Here is a 21,739-nt window from a genome sequence, read left to right on the forward strand (position 1 = left end):
ATTGTATGTGAATCTGCTATTAATCTCAAAATAAAAAGTGTAATTAAAAAAACATTTTTAGCTTGCCAGCAGTATAAAAATGGGCAGTAGGCCATATTTGAATCACTGGCCAAAGTCTTATGACACCTTTCCTGATCCTTTATTAGTTATATATATTATTGCAAATATCTTCTCCCAGTTCTTGGCTTGAATTTATCTTTCTTTATATATCAACTTTCAAAGAGGCTTTATATATCAACTTTCAAAGAGGTGGTCTTTAACTTATCCATCTTTTTTTTTCACCTGATGCTTTATGCCTTGACAAATCTCATCCTATCTGAGATCATATCCGGTAGGACATCTGATAAGATCATCTTCACTGAGATCGTAAAGATATTCTACTATGTTTCTTCTAAAAGTTTTTAAGTTTTGCCTTTCACTGCCAAGTTTATAATCCACCTAGTATTTTTGTGAGTGGGATAAGGTAGGGATATAATTTCATAGTTTTCTACATGAATAAGCAATTGTCCCAGTTCAATTTACTGAAGTGTGTATCCTTTCCCCAGAGATCTACCACTCTACCTGAATAACAGTTTCTGCGTACGAATGAGCCTCTTTTCGAGTTCTCGATTATATTTTATTGGTCAAACTGTCTGGCCTTAAGCCAATACAATTGGTCTTCCATATCTGTGGTTTCTGCATCCATAGACTCAACAAATATTTAAAAAAATTCAGGGCCAGGCGCAGTGGTTCATGCCTGTAATCCCAGCACTTTGGGAGGCAGAGGCAGGCGGATCACCTAAGGTCAGGAGTTCGAGACCAGCCTGGCCAACATGGCGAAATCCTGTCTGTATTAAAAATACAAAAATTAGGCGGGCGTGGTGGCAGGCACCTGTAATCCCAGCTATTTGGGAGGCTGAGGCAGGGAGAATTGCTTGAACCCAGAAGGCGGAGGTTGCAGTGAGCCAAGACTGTGCCACTGTACTCTAGCCTGGGTGACAAGAGTGAGACTCTGTCTAAAAAAAAAAAAAAAAAAAAAAAAATTCAGGCCGGGTGCGGTGGCTCACGCCTGTAATCCCAGCACTTTGGGAGGCCGAGGCGGGCGATTACTTGAGGTCAGGAGTTGGAGACCAGCCTGGCCAACATGTTGAAACCCCATCCATACCAAAAAAATACAAAAACTAGGCGGGTGTGGTGGTGGGCGCCTGTAATCCCAGCTACTCGGGAGGCTGAGGCTGGAAGAATTGCTTGAACCCAGAAGGCGGAGGTTGCAGTGAGCCAAGACTGTGCCACTGCACTCCAGCCTCGTGACAAGAGCGAGACTCTGTCTAAAAAAAAAAAAAATTCAGGCCAGGTGCGGTGGCTCACGCCTGTAATCCCAGCACTTTGGGAGGCTGAGGCGGGCGATTACTTGAGGTCAGGAGTTGCAGACCAGCCTGGCCAACATGCTGAAACCCCGTCCATACCAAAAAATACAAAAATTAGGCCGGGCACCGTGGCTCATGCCTGTAATCCCAGCACTTTGGGAGACCAAGAAGGGCGGATCACAAGGTCAGGAGTTTGAGATCAGCCTGGCCAACATGGTGAAACCCCATTTCTACAAAAATACAAAAATTAGCTGGGCGTGCTGGCGTGTGGCTGTAGTCCCAGCTGCTTGAGAGACCGAGGCAGGAGAATCGCTTGAACCCAGGAGGCAGAGGTTGCAGTAAGCTGAGATCGCACCACTGCACTCCAGCCAAGTGACAGAGCAAGACTTTGTCTCAAAAAAAAAAAAAAAAAAAAAAGAAAACCTGTGAAAGTTGTTTTGGGTTTTTTTTGTTGTTGTTTGTTTGTTTTTTAGAGAACGGGTCTCACTCCATTGCCCAGGCTGGAGTGAAGTGGCATTACCATAACTCACTACAACTCCCAGGCTCAAGTGATCCTACTACCTCAGCCTGCCAAAGTGCCTGTAGGCCTGGCTAGATTTTTTTTTTTTTTTTTTTTTTGAGATGGAGTCTCACTCTGTCACCAGGCTGGAGTGCAGTGGCGCAATCTTGGCTCACTGCAACCTCCACCTCCCAGGTTCAAGCAACTTTCCTGCCTCAGCCTCCCGAGTAGCTGGGACTACAGGCACACGCCACCACGCCTGGCTAATTTTTGTATTTTTTTTTTATTAGAGATGGGGTTTTACCATATTGGCCAGGGTGGTCTCAAACTCCTGACCTTGTGATCCACCTGCCTCAGCCTCCCAAAGTGCTAGGATTACAGGCGTAAGCCACCACGCCCAGCCTCTTTTTTTTTTTTTTTGAGACGGAATCTTGCTCTGTTGCCCAGGCTGGAGTGCAGTGGCGCAATTTCGGCTCACTGTAACCTCTGCCTCTGGGGTTCAAGCAATTCTCCCTGCCTCAGCCTCCCAAGTAGCTGGGATTACAGGCACCCGCCACCATGCCCGGCTAATTTTTGTATTTTTTAGTAGTGATGGGGTTTCGCCATGTTGGCCAGGCTGGTCTTGAACTCCTGACTTCAGATTATCTGCCCACCTTGGCCTCCCAAAGAGCTGGAATTACAGGTGTTAGCCACCGTGCCTGGCCATTAATGTCTACTTCCTATTTGGATTTTAAAATGTTTTTACCTACTTCTTCAATCAACTCTTAGCTCATTAATATTCAACCTTTCTTCTTTGCTCATCTAAGATTGGACGAACCTCTAAATATTGCCTTCACTATATCCCAAAACTTTTCAGTTTTTTAGTATTTTCCTCATTATTCAGTTCTAAGTGTTTTTAAGTTTCTTTATAAATTCTTCTTTGACCCATGTGTTGTTTACATAGGAATGCTTTTAAATGTCCACATTTATGGGGATTTTGTGTTCGGCTTTTGTGTACTTATTTCTAATTTAAAAGCAGTGGGAATACTGGGAAATCATCTTTATCCCAAGAGAAAAAAAGGTGAGAGCCATGATTCTCTTTCCCAGTATCTGGTTCTGGCATGACACAACTTAACTCTCACCCTAAACAACTCTAAAACTGGACAAAATACAGGAACTCACCATTTCCAGCACAGGACTAATGAGAGTGAATGGCAGAGGGCTGTTTCCTGAGCAAAGGAAAGCGCGTGAGTGCCACATTCACCCTGACCTTCTGCCTGGGGGCATTTTCCCAAACCACAGCAAAAGGAAATAGAGCCCAAGCAGAAAGTGGCAGTCTCACTGGGCAGCAACAGAGTTTAGGTGACAAGAATTTGGGGACAGAGGACCAGAGAGGAAGGAGCCACACAGAAGTCCAAGGAATCTAGGTGTCTGCCTCAGGTCCTTGGTTGAGGCCTAAGCTGTCCGTGGTGCGGGACAAGTACTGGGAGGCCTTAAAGAGAACAGTTGCTGTGAAGGTGGGGGAGAGCGCTCTGAGAGAGGACACAGATGCCAGAGGTCTCACAGTGCTGGAGACAATGGAGTTCCAACCCAGCAAGGGGGACAGACCTTAGCAAGCACCCAGAGCACTCATCTGAGACCCTACAAAAGCCAAGCCTTAGGAAAAATGATGTTATCCAAGAAAAAGGCTCACAATGAAACATTCCAATCCTAACTGTGACACACACACAAAAACCCTTAATAGGATAAAAGATCTGCTAGTAATTTAATCCTTGCTAGAAAAATTTCAACACCATTTAGAGGACAATAACAGAAGTCTCCACGATATAGCATCCATAATATCCAACATACAATAAAAAATTACTATAGGCTGGGTGCAGTGGCTCAGCTCATGGCTATAATCCCAGCACTCTGAGAGGCCAAGGTGGGCAGATCACTTAAGCCCAGGAGTTCGAGACCAGCCTGGGCAACATGGTGAAACCCCATTTCTACAAAAAACACAAAAGTTAGCCAGGCATAGTGGTGCATGCCTGTAGTCCTAGCTACTAGGGAGGCTAAGGTGGGAGGATGGCTTGAGCCCAAGAGGTGGAGGTTGCAGTGAGCTATGACTGAGCCACTGCCCTCCAGCCCGGGTAACAAAGCAACACCCTGTCTCAGGAAAAAACAAAACTATTTGTAAAGGGGCCTGAAAATTTTACCCATAATCAAGGGATAAATGTCAACAGAAGCAGATCCACAAATGACACAAATGTTGGAATTAGCAGAAAATGATTTTATAATAACTATTATAAAAATGTTAATCTTAAAAAAGAGACAAAATAGGTGAAAAGATGAAAAAGGCCAGCAGAGAAATGGGAAAAAAGAATAAAATGGAAGTTGAAAAATATCTAAAATAGAAAATTCATTAGATGGGCTTAAGAGCAGATTGGACATAGGAGGAGAAAAGATCAGAGAATTCCAAAACAGGTCAGTTTGGAAGAGTGGGAAAGCCTGTGACCATACACATATACTGAGACCAGTTAGCAAGGTTGTGTGAATGTCTTCAGGGGCTCAGAGGGTGGGTTCAGAACAGGCAGAGGGCCGGGTTCAACTAGGATTAGTGTTCTGCAAGCTATAACCTAGTGAGAAAAGGGCAATGGAGTTAAAGATGTTTGAACTAAGGTAGTTATTGACTATAGAATCTAGGCTAAGAGGGAAATGAGAGAACAAACAGAATATTGAATAATGAAGAAATGGTGGGGTCAGCAGACTTTGGGTGCCTATGTGTGCCAGTGCATCAACTGTTGGACTGAGGCTGTAGAGCCTTGCTACTAAAATGTGGTCCCAGGGCCAGGAGCATCAGCACCACCTGAAGCTTGTGCTAATTCCCAGGCCCTACCCTACATGTACTGAGTCAGAATCGCTGGGGCTAGGGCTCAGAAAGCTGTGTTCACAAACCCTTTTGTTGATTCTGATGCTTGTTAAAGCTTGAGAACCATTCTTCCAGAGTAAGAGAGCTGCAAAGACTGGGGGACAGCGCAGAGTGGGATGCTTGAAATGGTTACAGCAATGACAAGGTCTGAAATACAGCTAGGGGAATGAGAAACTGTGACCAAGTGGAAGAAAAGATCATTAAAGACACAACAATCCAGGTGGGGTGCAGTGGCTCATGCCTGTAATCCCAGCACTTTGGGAGGCTGAGGTGGACAGATCATTTGAGGTCAGGAGTTCGAGATCAGCCTGGTCAATGTGGTGAAACCCTGTCTCTATCAAAAAAATATAAAAATTAGCCAGGCATGGTGGTTCACACCTGTAGTCCCAGCTGAGGTGGGAGAATCCCTTGAACCCAGGAGGCAGAGGTTGCAGTGAGCTGAGATCACTCCACTGCACTCCAGCCTGGGCAACAGAATGAGACCCTGTCTCAAAAAAAAAAAAAGATACAATGGTCCAGGAAGTAAGCGACTGGACTCTTAGTCAAATCATCCGCATGGATGCTAAATTTGCATGATAATAGGACAGAAAGATAATGAGCCAGAAGCTGAAGTTTTCAGTGAAGGGCATAACACAGAGAAGAGCAGACAACTGCTGCCAGGAATGTTCCTAAGCAGTATAGTCTGACAGTCTGCCCTTTCAAAGAGGGCTTAATAGAGAAAGGAAGAGAAAGAGTTTGAAATTAGCAAAGGGAGTCACCTCTGACAATCTTTTTTTTTTTTTTTTCCTGTTTATAGAGATGGGGTCTTGCTATGTTGGCTAGGTTGGTCTCAAAGTCCTAGCTTTAAGCCATCCTCCTGCCTCGGTCTCCCAAAGCATTGGGATTACAGGTATGAGCCATTGCGCCTGGCCCACCTCTGAAAATCTGACTGTAGTCAATAATTCCAACCCATCTCTCAGCTTCCACCTCCAACTTCTCCAGCTTTGTGGCTGACCTTGTTAACTGCCAGCCATATGCATGCTCTGCTTCCTTGCTGACAGAACCCCAAGTTTAGCAACAATGTGTCTATCTTTTAAAACTACATCTCTCAGCATCTGTGCACTTAAGACCATGAGTTACTGGGACATCCAGTGAAACACAAGAAGAACTGTGGTCAGGGCTTCTGGAAAATGCATCTTTTAAGAGGACACAGGCCCCTTTTGCCCTCTGCTTCTCCCCTTCTTCCTGCCTAGAACCCTGATACCACCATGGAGGCCCCATAGCAACCCCGGACTCCCTACCTCCTGACTTCTGTAGGAAAGAAAAACAAATTGCTAACTTGTTTAAGCTACTATTGTTCAGATTTCCTTGTATGTGCAGCCAAGTCGGCTTCTAGCACTAACACTTCAGGCTCTAGAATGGGATCTTTTTCTCCTGGTTCACCTCTGCGTACGGAGAATGGGCCCTCCTCCTTTTGAGGGAAGCTCCCAGGGGTTAGTTATGGACCTTATCTTCTCTGCCTGCAGAGGCAGCCTCCACCATTAACTGCCCCCCATACCTCATATTTGGCAATGTTTATCTCCCTGCCAGGAAGAGCTGGATTTTATTGACTTTTGTCTCACACTTCACACCAGCAGCCAGAACAAGGCTGTACAAACAGTAGACACTCAATGTTTGCTACATTAACAAGGAAAACCTAAGTTTCAATATTCCAGGTTGAAAAAGCCCTGACTGAATTGCCTAATGACCCTTTTTATCCTTGCCAAAAATATAGTCTCCTTAATTTACAAATTCCAAGTTTTCTGCATCTGACCTTACCTCTGACTGTTAAAGGTCACATAAAAGTTCCCTGATTTCACCCGAGACCCTGTCTTCTTCTCCACAGTCAGAGTGGACTGGAGGAGGATGAAAGCACTGAAAGCAAAGTCAGCCACGCTCTAAAGGGTGAAAATGGAACGCCCCAGAGCAGAAAGGCCAGAAGACATACCAACGGCGCCCGGGGCTGCTGGATCACATCAGGGGTCCTCTTGGGGGGCCTTTTGCTTGTATTCACGAACAGTTTTCGCTTGTGGAAGAGTTTGCCATTCAGCTCCTGGATTGCAAGTGTTACTTTCTGCATGGAGCCCAGATCTACAAATGCAAAGCTGAAAAGGGAAGAGAGAGAGGACGGCTTTGAGCCCATCTCCAGAGAAGCCCAGAGCTGCAGGGAGGCACCAAGCCCGAGCTGGAAGGGCAGTGTCCTTTCTCTCTGCAGTGACAGAAGATGAACTGTTCACAAGCAAGCTACAAGTATATCCAGACTTGGGGCTGGGCCAGTGTGAGATACTGTCATGGGTCTCTAAGGAGCAGAAGAAATGAGCTGACTTTCACTATGCATCGTATGTCTATGACTTTGAGTTTCTTTAATACTACTGCCCCAAAAGTTCAAAGCAAGCCAGGTGTGGTGGCTCATATCTGCAATCCCAGCACTTTGGGAGGCCAAGACAGGCGGATCGCTTGAACCCAGGAGTTCCAGACCAGTCTGGGCAACATAGCAAAGCCCCATCTCTACAAAAAAAATACAAAAATTAGCCGGATGTGGTGGTGTACACCTGTAGTCCCAGCTACTTCGGAGGCTGAGGTGGGAGGACTGCTTGAGCCTGGGAGGTGGAAGTTGCAGTGAGTCGAGACTGCACCACAGCACTCCAGCCTGAGAGACAGTGAGACCCTGTGTCAAACAAACAAACGTTCAAAGCACTTTTTACTGCCTTGAAAATAAGAAAGGGAAAATATAAGTAGGTTTGGTTTTCAGGAACAACTAAGGCTTAGGGTGGTATAGTAACTTATCTCAAGTCAGAAAACACAGCAAGGACATGACCAAAAATATACCCAGGTCTCTGGACTTCTAAGCCAGGGTTGTGTTGATAAGACAGTATTCACTGCTGGGTCACAGGGTTAAATATGGAAAGGGGGTTTCCCAAATGTTCCTTTGCCAAGTCACAGTGGGTGTGGATGTGGCGGTTGCTGGGCTAGTCTGCAACATGAGTACATTAGCAAAATGGACAGGGAGGAAAGGAGCTGCTTCCCAAAGAAAACAAAGAAAAAACAGTCATTACCATTTGCAGCCATTCTGGATTTTGTGGACATCAAGAGGGTTGAAGTCCTTTAGAAGGTACAGAATTTCCTCCTACAACAGCAGGGTTTAAAAGAGAGAGACCCAGAGACATAACTTACAACACTTCTCAAGGTTTCAGATCTCCAGCCAGCTAGTCTGGACCCGATTTAACTCATACTTAATGAGGATCTATTATGTGCTGTATGTGCCATGTTTTGTAGGATAGACAAGAAAGACCGCAGCCCTGTCTTCAGTGAAGCTCACCAGTCAAGCAGGGATGCAGACAAGAGAATTAAGTAAACACACCGTTTCATCACTGCACATACAGCTGGCTATGGGCGCACACGGCCTGTCGTTTAATCCAGATTTGGAGGGAAAGGAGGTGGTCAGGGTATGCTCCCAGGAAGAAGTGACTTCCGCAGCTTTGCGAGTACCTCCTCCTCACTGCTTCTCAACCCTGCCTGGCCTCTGCCCAGGGATATGGTTCCCTTCCTCTTCCCCGGACATTTCCCCACACCCTTCTTATCTCCTCTCCTAGTCTGCCCTCAGGCCGTCTTCCTCACCCCATCCCCTCCTCCCCGTCCTGCTCCGCAGGCTTGGGTTGCTGTCTCCACAAAGGCACCAACCTCCCCTGCTTTATGATAACATCTATGCCACCCTGAGGCCTTTTTGAATTACACCCTATTTTTCCTCTTTTCTGCCAAACTTGTAGAAAGAGCGGTCTCCACTTAATGCCTCCGTTTCTTCCCTGCCCACTCCCTCCTGACTGCCTGCGCCAGGCTGGTTCCAGCCCTACTGAAATGCTTTCTTGCAGGTCACAGACATGCGCTCGCTGCCCACTGTGACGGCCTCACTTCAGGTTCAGCTCTTTCACCTCCTGCCTGCACCCCTCAATACTTCCTCCTTTCTCGGCTTCCCCACAAGAGTGTTAATGATTATAAAATTTCACAACCCTGATGAAAACCAATTTTTCTCTGGAAAACCCTATTTTGGAAAAAAATTTATATTTATACCATCTTCCAAAGTCACTTTGTTGGCTTAGGAAAATAGAAATGCATTCTGTATAACTCATTTTTCTCAGTCTTCATGTTTATATTACATTTACATTCAAATTTTCTAATTTGCTTTACTCAAATATTTAATGTTTATTACACATGAATCTAAAAGATGCTGAACAACAATTTGTGAGAACGAGCAATGTGTGCTTAGCATTTTCAGTTTACCAAGCACTTTCATATCCTTTATTCCATTTGGTTTTCACAACCACCCTATAAAGTACACATTATTACTATACTCATTGCACAGAGGCATAAAATAAGGATCAGAGAGGTTAAATGACGTCTCTATGGCTATATAGCCAATTTAGAATTAGGACTTGAACTCCAGACTCTTAACTTCAAATCCTACATTTTTCTTCCATTATATTGTGCAAAACCATAGTTTTCTTCTCAGGTTTTACCATTACTAAAATAAAACAGAAAACTAGTATTTTAGCAGTTATCAGGAAACCATGACCTTGCGCCAAATCCAGTCCACCACTTTTTTTTGTAAATAGTTTTACTGGAACACAGCCATGCACATCCATTCACTCATTGTCTACAGCTGCTTTCAGGCTACAATGGCCTTCAACGCATTAAGTATTTACTATGTGGCTGGGCACAGTGGCTCACATGCCTGTAATCCCAGCACCCTGGGAGGCTGAGGCAAGCAGATCACGAGGTCAGGAGATCAAGACCATCCTGGCTAACGCAGTGAAACCCCGTCTCTACTAAAAATACAAAAAAAATTAGCCGGGCATGGTGGCGGGCACCTGTAGTCCCAGCTACTCAGAAGGCTGAGGCAGGAGAATGGCGTGAACCCGGGAGGTAGAGCTTGCAGTGAACCAAGATCGCACCACTGCACTCCAGCCTGGGCGACAGAGCAAGACTCCATCTCAAAAAAAAAAAAAAGTTTTGATCAATTATAGATTTGAAAGGAGGCTTGGTACATTAAGCTAAAATTGCCTCATGCATATCTCATTTTAAATCATAAAAGTAACTTACTGGATTTTTTAAATTACAAAGACATTAAATGTTTGTTGTAGAATATTTTTAAAAACACAGATAAGCAAACTAGAAGTATTGTCCATAATTCTGCTACCAAAATATGAACACTGCACATCTACTATAAATATCATGAAATCATACTGTACCTTCTGCTTTGTAACCTATTTCACTTAAAGACACATCCCTTCCAGTCAATCACCTCCAACCACATGGTTTAAGAGATTGATAACCTGCTATTAGTTACGGCACCAGCATTTATGGACCACTGACTTTGTGCCAGACAGGCAGGAGGTTACTGCACTCACCTATGTGCTAAGTAATTTCATGCCCATCCAACTGGCAGCAATTTAACAGTTGGACAACACCAAACATTCATGATAGAGGAACCCTGTGCTGCTGGTGGGAGTGCAAGTCAGTCCCCTTCCTGGTCTAGCTGTGAGGCCCGTGTGGCCCTGATGCCCCACACCTAGGTACAGGTCCCAGAGGCACTCGCACCTCACACACCGATATGCGTACAAGCTGGTTCACTGAAGCTCTGCTTGAGGAAGCAAAAACTAGGAAAATATTAGTGTGAGCCATGTGAAACTGATGATTTTGCAGATTAAAAAAATGGTCAAAGCCGGGCGCGGTGGCTCACACCTGTAATCCCAGCACTTTGGGAGGCCAAGGTGGGCAGATCACCTGAGATCAGGAGTTTGAGACTAGCCTGACCAACATGGTGAAACCCCGTCTCTACTAAAAATACAAAATTAGCCAGGTGTGGTGGCGGATGCCTGTAATCCCAGCTACTTGGGAGGCTGAGGCAGGAGAATCCCTTAAACCCCAGGGGGTGGAGGTTGCAGTGAGCCGAGATCGCACCATTGCATTCCAGCCTGGGCAACAAGAACGAGATCCGTCTCAAAAAAAAAAAAAAGGTCCAATACCAGCTATTTCATATGGTACAACCTAAGAACTGGAATGTCTATTTGCAGGTAAACACACTGTGGTAGGTTCATACAAAAGAATATTGTAACAGCCAAAATTACTGCTTAGAGCTGCACATGCCAACACGGACATGATCAAAGCAAGCCACAGACAAATATGCAGACAGAAGGTGAGGGATCAACAACCACCTGCCCAGCACCTCAGCTCCCTGCTTTCCAGGGCACAGCCCAGACATGGTCATTCCCAATGCGCACCCCCAAATGACAGCTTTGAACCCCGCGCTCTCTGACCCCCTCCTATCTTTCCCGCTCACACCTCTGGTTCTCCAACTACACTCCCCAGTACTGTGACCCTTCAGACTCCACCGCTTTCCACCCTCCTGCAAACGCCTGACTCTGACCCTTTTCTCCTAACCGTTCTGCCCCACCCGAACCTACAATGTCCTTGCTGTGCCTTTTTTTTTTTTTTTTTTTTTTTTTTTCTGAGTCAGGGTCTGGCTCTGTTGCTCAGGCTGGAGTGCAGTGGCATGATCTTGGCTCACTACAGCCACTGCCTCCCAGGCTCAAGCCAACCTCCCACCTCAGCCTCCCAAATAGCTGGGATTACAGCATGCGCCACTATGCCTGGCTCACTTCTGTATTTTTTGTAGAGATGGGGTTTTGTCATGTTGCCCAGGCTAATCTGAAACTCCTAAACTCAAGCAATCCACCCACCTGGGCCTCCCAAAGGGCTGGGATGACAGGCGTGAGCTACCGTGCAATGTTCCTGGCCCCTGCTGTGCTCGTTAACCAGCTTAGGTGCCAGGGTCTATCACTGCAATCACTACCTGGTGTCCAGTACTTCATGGCATTCCTACTACCTATTCCTCATCATCAGCCCCCCACTCTCCCAGAAAAAACTACCGCACACACTTTGCACATCCTTTCTATTCAGTAGAGAACCCTGATTTTTACTTCACTGAGAAAAGAGAAGCAACCAAAGGGGAACTTCCATTCTCCCACCACCCCCGTATCTGTACTCATCCCTCTATGTGGAAGACCTGTCCCTGCCCCAATCCCTTCCTTCCCACCTTCTCGAAGCCTCTGCCGCTAAATCAGCTCCTCTCTTTCCAGCACCAGTTTCCCTCTCCACTGGATGAGCATACAAATTCGCCATGTTAATACTTATTACACATAATGCCTCAGACCCCATACACCCCTCCTGCTACCACTCCATCTTCCTACTCTTCTTTTTGACTAAAATCCTTGAAAAAGTCATCTATGCTATCTTCACTTCCTCTCACTCTTTCATTCAATAGATACTTATTAGGTGCCCACTCTGTGCTAGAAATGTGTTAGGTGCAGAAAGCAGAGCCCTGCTGGGCTCATCTTTTACGGGGAAGAGATCATCACTAAGAGGAGTAAGTAGCAGGTGGCCAGGCACGGTGGCTCACGCCTGTAATCCCAGCACTTCTGGAGGCCAAGGCAGGCAGATCACCTGAGGTCAGGAGTTTGAGATCAGCCTGGCCAACATGGTGAAACCCCGCCTCTACTAAAAAAATACAAAAATTAACTGGGTGTGGTGATGGGTGCCTGTAATCCCAGCTACTCAGGAGGCTGAGGCAGGAGAATCGCTTGAACCCAGGAGGCAGAGGTGGCAGTGAGCCAAGATCACGCCATTGCACTCCAGCCAGGGTGATGAGAGCGAAATTCCATCTCAAAAAATAAAAAAGAGGAGTAAGCAGCAGGTGTGGTGAGTTCGATGGTGGAAAGTATTAAGGAGACACAGAGCAGGAAGGACAGGAAGAATGGGGGCTGCAACTGAGGGAGAAGAGCCGGGGAGGGCGTCTGAGAAGGCCACCTCTGAAGCAGAGCAGTGAGCAGAGGAAACTGCAGGTGCAAGGCCCTATGGCAGGTTCTGGGCTGAGCAAGGAGGCCAGAGAGCCTGCTGTAGAGCAAACAAGGAAGAAGGCAGGAGTGAGGCAGGCACAGGGAGCGGTTCACGCAGGGCCGCAAGGGACTCTGCTCTTCCTAAATAAGAAGGGAAGCCACTGGAGGCTTCTGAGTGGAGGGGGGCCAAGACCTGCTTGCCACTTTATGGGGTCACTCTGGCTGCTATGTTAAGATTAGACTGCAGGGGAGCTGGGAAGAAGCAAGAAGAGGAGCTGGCTGGGCGCGGTGGCTCATACCTGTAATCCCAGCACTTTGGGAGGCCGAGCCCAGGAGTTTGAGACCAGCCTGAGCAACATGGCTAAATCCCGTCATAAAAATTAGCCAGAGGCTGAACGTGGTGGCTCACTCCTATAATCCCAGCACTCTGGGAAGCCGAGGTGGGTGGATCATTTGAGGTCAGCTGTTCGAGACCAGCATGGCCAATATGGTGAAGCCCCGTCTCTACTAAAAATACAAAAATTAGCCAGGTGTGGTAGTGCATGCCTGTAACCTCAGCTACACAGGAGGCTGAGGCAGGAGAATCGCTTGAACCCAAGAGGCGGAGGCTGCAGTGTGCCAAGATCACGCTACTGCACTCTAGCCTGGACAACAGAGTAAGGCTCCATCTCAAAACAAAATAAAAATAAATAAATAAATAAATAAGCTGGGTATGGTGATGTGTTCCTGTGGTCCCAGCTACATGGGAGGCCAAGATAGGGGGCTTGCTTGGGCCCGGGAGGTCAAGGCTGCAGTGAGCCATAACTGCACCACTGCAATCCAGCCTGGGTGACAGAGCAAGACCCTGTCTCAAAAAACAAACAAACAAACAAATGAACTAAGATCCCTGGCAGTAATACAGGTGGGACAGCAGTGGGTTGGCCGGGGTGCGAGCAGTGGCGTGACAACAGGTGCCAGGTTCTGGATGTAGGTAACTTTTTGTTATAAAATAATTCCAAACATACACAGAAGTAGAGAGTACAATGAACTCCCACAAGCCCATCACCATGCTTTAACCAGCACCCCCATTCCGTGTGTTTCCCCTGTCTCTCCACCCCTTGTTCACCAGTGTCTTAGAGAATCCTGGGCATTCTGTCATCTCACCCTTAAATACTTTAGCCTACTCCTCAAAGAGGCATTTTCTCACTAGACACATCATTATCAAACTAAGAAAAACAATAATGTCTTACTATCAACAGGTAAACCTAACCAATTGTCTCAGAAATGTCTTTTTGTGGTTGTTTTGTCCAAAACGGGATCAAGACAAAGGCTACCATTGTATTTCGTTATCATTTCTAAGTCTCTTCTATTTTATTTTTCAGACAGAGTCTTGCTCTGTCACCCAGGCTGGAATGCAGTGGTGTGACCTCGGCTCGCTGCAACCTCCGCCTCCCCGGTTCAAATAACCTGTCTCAGCCTCCTGAGTAGCTGGAATTACAGGCACCCACCACCATGTCTGGCTAATTTTTGTATTTCTAGTAGAGACGAGGTTTCACCACACTGGCCAGGGTGGTCTCAAACTCCTGACCTCAGGTGATCCACCCGCCTTGGCCTCCCAAACTGCTGGGATTACAGGCGTGAGCCACCAAAGCCAGCCCCTAAGTCTCTTCCAAATCTCCTTAAACCTCTATCAGATCTACTTTAATTTTTCCGTGACTGACTTGTTCTAGAAATCAGGTCAGCTGTTCCACAGACAAGAGTGCTGCTGCTTTATGGCAGCATTATTTTGGTCTTCTATTCCCTATATTTCCTTTTGACTACAAATCTGCTATAGAGCTTGACTAGTATAGGTGTTTTTGGGACAGAATACTTTAAAATGCTGTGGTTGCCTTTATCTTGCATCACTTTTTAGGGGGCTCATATCTGGTTATCTCATTTTTAGTGAGGCTAAAATTAGTCAGCAAGTTCAAATGGTAACATCCTAATCCATCCATTGTAAAACTGCCCAACAATACTTTACCTAATGAATTAAGCAAGCTCAGATAACCACTGTCTGAAATAGGTATCTCACTGGGATTTGCACAATGGTCATTTTCTAATTCTATCATTTCTTCTGCATTTATGAGCTAGAGTTCTTCTGTAAAGAACCTTCTCTCATTCACTAGGGTTGTTTGCTCTGAAAATGCTATTACATTGGTGTTGGAAAAGCAAGATAAATACTTCTTCCTTCTCTTTAATTATCAAGTTTTATGTTAACGAACCATTACCTTTCCATTTTCAGTTGTGTCCAGTGTTATTTCTTTCTTTAGATACCACTACAAATTAATGCTTTTTAAAATCATTGGTGAATTTTAATCAAATGTAGTACTTGATGCTCAAATTGGTCCGTCTTTGGCGCATGGGATGCCCTCTTTGCTTGCCCTTGTATCTTTTTATTTGGAAACTTTCAAATCGGAATAAAAATAGATAAAATAGTATTACAAATCCTTATACGCCTATCACTCAGCAGCCTCAGCAATTCTCAATTCATGGCCATTCCCATTTCATCCATAACATCTCTCCCGGCCACTAGGCTATTCTGAAACAAATCTCAAACACCACATTGCTTCACATGCAAACACTTCAGCACAAACTCCAAGAATTAAGAACACCACCTCTAAATAAATCACCTCTGAATAAAACCTCTGTCTTTTCATTCAAACTTCAATAGTCTTTGATGGCTTTCTGGCATAACAGCTCCAGATGTGCAATCAGCCATTTCTCTAAGAAGGCCTGGTTCTCTTTAGTGGGAAAGAACACAATCTATGGGCCGGGAGTGTTACTGCTACTGGGTAATCAGAGCTCCAATGTCTCTCAGTAGACACAGCTAGAAGATATGCACCTTAAAATAGGAAAAAGTCACCGGGCACAGTACCTCACGCCTGTAATCTCAGCACTTTGGGAGGCTGAGGCGGGCGGAACATCTGAGGTCAGGGGTTCGAGACCAGCCTGACCATCATGGAGAAACCCTGTCTCTACTAAAAATACAAATTTAGCCAGGAGAGGTGGCGCATGCCTGTAATCCCAGCTACTCGGGAGACTGAAGCAGGAGAATTTCTTGAACCTGGGAGACGGAGGTTGCAGTGAGCTGAGATCTAGAGCCATTGCACTCCAGCCTGGGCAACAAGAGTGAAACTCCGTCTTAAAAACAAAAACAAACAACAACAACAGCAACAAAAAAGGAACAAAGTACTAAGACACACTCTAACACAAATGAACCCTGAAAACATGCTTAGTGAAAGAAAACACAAAATTCCACATTGTATGATTCTATTGACATAAAATGTCCAGAATAGGAAATCCTTAAGAGACAGAAAGTAGATTCGTGGTTACCAGGGGCTGGGAGGAAGGGGGAAGGCAAAGGACTGCTAATGAGTATGAGGTTTATTTTGGGGGTGATGAAAATATTCAGGAATTAGGATTGATAGCTGCACAATCTTGTGAATATATTAATAATTGAATTGTACTTTTTTTTTTTTTGAGACACAGTTTCACTCTGTCACCCAGGCTGGAGTGCAGTGGCACGATCTTGTCTCACTTGCATCCTGTCTCCTGGGTTCAAGCGATTCTTGTGCCTCAGCCTCCTGAGTAGCTGGGATTACAGGTGTGTGCCACCACACCTGGCTAATTTTTGTTTTTTGTTTTTTGTTGTCATTGCTGTTGTTTGAGAAGGAGTCTTGCTCTGTTGCCAGGCTGCAGTCCAATGACGCAATCTCGGCTCATTGCAACCTCCAACTCCCGGGTTGAAGTGATTCCCCTGCCTCAGCCTCTCGAGTAGCTGGGACTACAGGCACGTGCCACCATGCCCAGCTAATTTTTTATATTTTAGTAGAGATGGGGTTTCACCACATTGGCCAGGCTGGTCTCGAACTCCTGACCTTGTGATCTGCCCACCTCAGCCTCCCAAAGTGCTGGGATTACAGGTGTGAGCCACTGCACCCGGCTAATTTTTGTATTATTAGTATTATTTGTATTATTAGTAATTTTTAGTATTATTTAGTATTATTAGTAATAATTTGTATTATTAGTAATACTTGTATTATTAGTATTATTAGTTTCACCATGTTGACCAGGCTGGTCTCAAACTCCTGATATCAAGTGATCCGCCCACCTTGGCCTCCCAAAGTGCTGGGATTACAGGCATGAGCCACCATGCCCGGCCTGAATTGTACATTTTTAAATAATAAATTCTCCAGACTGGGCAACATGGTGAGACCCCATCTCTACTAAAAACACAAAAAAATAGCCAGGCGTGGTGGTGCACACCTGTGGTCCCAGCTACGTAGGAGGCTGAGGTGGGAGGATTGCTTGAGCCTTGAGGGCAGAGGCTGCAATGAGCTGAGATCGCATCACTGCATTCCAGCCTGGGTGACAACATGAGATCCTGTCTCAAACAAACAAACAAACAAAAAAGTTAATGGTAAATTTTAAGATATGTAAATATTATATATATTTTAAATTTTTTTTTTTTTTGAAACAGGGTCTCGCTCTGTCTCCCAGGCTGGAGTGCAGTGGTGCAATCTCGCCTCACTGCAAGCCCCGCCTCCCGGGTTCACCCCATTCTCCTGCCTCAGCCTCCCAAGTAGCTGGGACTACAGGCACCACCCTGCTAATTTTTTGTATTTTTAGTAGAGACAGGGTTTCACCGTGTTAGCCAGGATGATCTCGATCTCCTGACCTTGTGATCCACCAGTCTCAGCCTCCAAAAGCGCTGGGATTACAGGCGTGAGCCACCGCGCCTGGCCTGAAAAGTTTTTTAAAAATACTGGCTACTGTAGTAGACGATCGTTCAACTCTGACCCAAGATTCTTGTGTCTTCTACCAGAAACCTGGAAACTGCTGCAGGCCAATTTGTTAGTTTGTAATCAGGGTAAAATCTCAGACGTTTCAGTTTTTTTGTTTTTGTTTTTGTTTTTTTGAGACGGAGTCTCGCTCTGTAGCCCAGGCTGGAGTGCAGTGGCACCATCTTGGCTCACTGCAAGCTCCACCTCCCAGGTTCACGCCATTCTCCTGCCTCAGCCTCCCGAGTAGCTGGGACTACAGGTGCCCACCACCACACCCGGTTAATTTTTTGTATTTTTAGTAGAGATGGGGTTTCACCGTGTTAGCCAGGATGGTCTCGATCTCCTGACCTTGTGATTTGCCCGCCTCGGCCTCCCAAAGTGCTGGGATTACAGGCGTGAGACACCGCACCCAGCCCATTTCACAGTTCTTGACAGGGCATTAATGTTACCATTCAAAATTTCTTTTTCTCTTTTCTTTTTTTTTTTAAGAGATGTGGTCTCACTATGTTGCCTAGGCTGGTCTTCAACTCCTTGGGCTTAAGTGATCCTTCTGCCTCAGCCTCTCAAAGTACTGGGATTATAGCTGTAAACTACCATGCCTGGTCTAGAAATTTCTTTTTAAAACCCTACTCCTTCTCTAAAGCACAGCTCAAATCTTTCCTATGAGGCTGGTCCGAGTTTGAGTTGAAAGAAGGCACTATGGGGAGGGCTGCTGCTTTCTGTGAAGGGGACAAGGATGAAACGTTCCCTTACCATGGTGTGGGACAGTATGGCCAAGCAAGCCCCAGGTGCTAGGCTCTGGAATGGGGTCTACTGGGGAGGGGGGAAGAGAGAGGTGGCAGAACTGCTCAGTATCTTACCTCCCCAGACCATTGCAGGAACCACATGTAGGGCTCCTCTGCCCACTTCACTGTCAAGTAACAGGTTGGACCAGCCTGCCAAAATGGGGGAGGAGAACCAGCCCCAGTAGGCTCGTCTATCAGGTGCCAGGAATCCCCCAACCTGCCCCTTTGATTGAATATTATTTCATTTATTGGATCACAATGACTTACTATGCTCCAATACCATTTTCTTCTCTCTGTCAGACAAAACATAATGGTCCATCTTTTATTTGGTGAGTTATTTCCATATCTTATCGGTTACATGATTTGGCACAAAGCAAAGAACATGGGACTTGGGAGCAACTGAGCCTGGATTCCACTCCTGGCTGACCACTCACTAGGTCTGTGTACTTAGCTGAGGGACATGACCTCTCAGAGCCTTGGCTGCCTCATCTCCAAGATGGGGGCATTACCACCACCCAGAGTTACAATCACAATTTAATAAAACCACATGAATAAAGCATTTAGCTTATTTCCTAGAGCATGCCTGACAGTTAAAATATAGTAAATAGTGTAAAGGAATAAGGTACAACTGGGCAGAGATGATTGAGTGGAACTGGTTAGCAAGGGAAAATGGAGACTAAGAAAATTTTGAAAAATGTCTGGCATGCTGCAGGGGTTCCACAAAGGTTAGTTTCTCTTATCCTTCTTCCAGGATTGAGCGCCTTGAGGGCAAGGACTAGGTTGTTTATCTTTAAACATGCCAAACTGCAGGCACAATATTTTGCATGTAGTAGATGCCAAAAAAAAAAAAAGTCAGGTGGTGCTTCAATTCAATAGACCACACTTTCATTCTCCTTTCATCTGTATTTCAAATACACTTACTACAAAATTTAAGCACTTATATTGTTTTATAATTATTTCAGGTTTGTTGGTCTGGCCTCTCCAAATCGACAGTAAGGTGCCTGGGGTCAAAAATACGATTGCTTACATTCTACTCTCTAAGTCCCACTAACACAGCACTGACCGAACCAGCTCATTTCACAATCAAATAGGTGTCATTTTTTTTGGCTGAAACCAACTGCTCCCCATTACCAAAGGATCAGCAGCTGAGCCCTAACAAGGGCTAAGCTTCCTAAAAAGAAGCTACCTCAACCCAAAATAACAAGAAGGCTGACCAACCATCCAGGTATACAGGGATAAAGAGTGGGACTAACTGCCCAGGATGCCAGATTAGAATTTCAGTGCTAAAACTGAGAAAGTCCAAGGCAAACTGTGATGCATTGGTTACCCTAGTCACCAACGAGTGACTGTCTGCACTATCATAGCTCTCAAACATCTTTAAAAACAGGGGAAATTAAGTTACTAGCAGGTTACTAAGTCATATGGGAAGGCCAAGGAAGATAAGCAGCCTATCGTGAAGAATAAATACCTTAGAAATATCCAGTGGAAGATTGCCAACATACACCTCTGTCTCTCTTTTCTTGAATCCTAAGAAGAAAAACAGCATTAAATGGCAGGCATACATACGGTTAGAGGATTCAGAGGAGTCAGAACACAGGGTAGAGACAGGGTCTCTCTATGTTGCCCAGGCTGGTCTCAAATTCCTGGGCTCAAGCAATCCTCCTACCTCAGTCTCCCAAAGTCCTGGGATGACAGGCGTGAGCCACTGTACCTGGCTTCACTTTTTCTTCAATGTTAAAATATTCCCATGCACATACACCCCTACAAACATACCCCCACCCCCGTGAACACTGAATGGCTATACTGTCCCCAATCATTCAGCAATACTTATCAATATTAAGGAGTGGTCCATGGTAAGTGCTGGCCGTGCATATCCCTGCCTTCCCAGCAGGGGATCACTCTGCAGGAACCTAGAGCCATGGGCACACCAAGAATCCAGCACTTTCAACGAGAGAGGTATTATGAAGTGTTTCGGGACCCATGGGGTTGTGCTTCCGGAGTTAACACTAAGCTGAGAGTGGGGAGCATGCAGGGGCCCAGGGGAATGCAGGAGGGAGGCCGAAGGGAATCCAGGCAGAGGGAACAGCCCATGCCAGGACACGGAGATACGAAAAAGCTCAGCATATTTGGGAAATTGCTCATAGCCAGGACTAGGTGCCAGATGGATTGCACACTGCATGCAGTGAGTGGTGAGAGAGGAGGCTAGAAAGGCAGATGAGGCCAAACTATGAAATAATGAAAGGCTGTACCACAGCAGTCACAGTTTATTCCACTGGCTGGGTGATATGGGTGAGGGCTGTAACGGGTTGCAGGGTGTCAATAGACCTAGGTTTCAGAAAGATCACTTTGGAGATGGTAGAGGGAAAGTTGGAAGAAGGCACAAATGAAACAGAAGCACGGGGTTAGGAGCAGCAGGTGCACCAGGGAGTAAGGGTCTGCATTGCAGCAGTGGCAGGCGCCACAGGCACTATGAGACAGGAAACATGGTGGCTGACTGGAGGAAGAGCAGAATCTAGGCAGATACCAAGTTTCACATTGAACAGAAACTGGGCAGACTGGGAACCATTAACTGGAATCCAAGTTGCAGGATGAGAGTCCCAGCACCAGCGAATCCCCCAGCCTAACTTACCTGGAAACTTCTGCTCCTCCAACACTCCATTCTTCCCAAACAGTTTAGCAGAGAGTTGGGGGTGACTACTGTTCCAGGACCTGTCAATCACAGGTGTCAGCATCGAACCTCCCAAGCTCAGACTCCGACAAAAGGAAACATGTGCCAGGCATAAGCAGAGGGGCCTTGCATAAACCTCCATTCCCCTTCCTGACCAAGGGCTTCCCTTCCTCCTCCCAGAATCTGGTTCCAAGCCAGGAAGCCCTCCACTGGACCTTTTAAATCACTAACAGTTAAAGTATACTCAGGGTTAGGATCGACTGGCAAGAGATGCCAGGGGTGACTCTTAAGACCGGGGCATGGTGAGACAGGAATGGGAGAAAGAGAAGGCTGGTGGATGGAGCGAGGCTTGCTCATCAGCAAAAAGAAGGGACTTACATGCTGCAGTTGCTTTCCAACAGGATCTCCTGCAAAGCCAACCAGCCACAGTTAGAGGAATGCCAGGATAGTTCACCATCATATAACCACTGAATAGGTACTGTGGTAAGCAGAATAATGCCCCCCCAACCAAAAGTGGTCCACATCCTAATCCCTAGAACCTATGAATATATTAGATTTCATGGCAAGGTTGCAGATGGAGTTAAGGTTGCCCATCAACTGACAAAACAGGCCTGGCACAGTGGCTCACACCTGTAACCCCAACACTTTGGGAGGCCAAGGCAGGTGGATCACCTGAGGTCAGGAGTTCGAGACCAGCCTGGCCAACATGGCAAAACCCTGTCTCTACCAAAAATACAAAAATTAGCTGGGTGTGGTGACAGGCACCTGTAATCCCAGCTACGCAGGAGGCTGAGGCAGGAGAATTGCTTGAACTCGGGAGTCAGAGGTTGCAGTGAGCT

The 21,739-nt window shown here is 46.0% G+C and overlaps 1 protein-coding gene across 6 annotated transcripts in view; it reads right to left on the reverse strand.

Annotated features, from left to right (window-relative positions):
- TDRD10 (tudor domain containing 10) overlaps positions 1–21,739 on the reverse strand; it is a 46,954-nt gene that overhangs the window by 21,610 nt on the left and 3,605 nt on the right. For 2 of the 6 annotated variants that reach the window (XM_054460429.2, XM_054460410.2), the window contains exons 2-6: positions 21,279–21,307; positions 20,862–20,941; positions 19,701–19,759; positions 7,810–7,880; positions 6,702–6,858 (exon numbers count right to left, since the gene is read on the reverse strand). In XM_054460429.2, the coding sequence (XP_054316404.1) occupies positions 6,702–6,858; positions 7,810–7,880; positions 19,701–19,759; positions 20,862–20,941; positions 21,279–21,280 (369 nt within the window). In that variant the 5' untranslated portion in view covers positions 21,281–21,307. Of the gene's footprint in view, positions 1–6,701; positions 6,859–7,809; positions 7,881–19,700; positions 19,760–20,861; positions 21,153–21,278; positions 21,308–21,739 lie in introns of those variants that run through there. The other 4 variants (XM_054460419.2, XM_054460399.2, XM_054460394.2 and 1 more) reach the window with 3 other exon arrangements.

The sequence above is a fragment of the Pongo pygmaeus genome, chromosome 1 (assembly GCF_028885625.2).
Source record: "Pongo pygmaeus isolate AG05252 chromosome 1, NHGRI_mPonPyg2-v2.0_pri, whole genome shotgun sequence".
Classification (NCBI taxonomy): domain Eukaryota; kingdom Metazoa; phylum Chordata; class Mammalia; order Primates; family Hominidae; genus Pongo; species Pongo pygmaeus.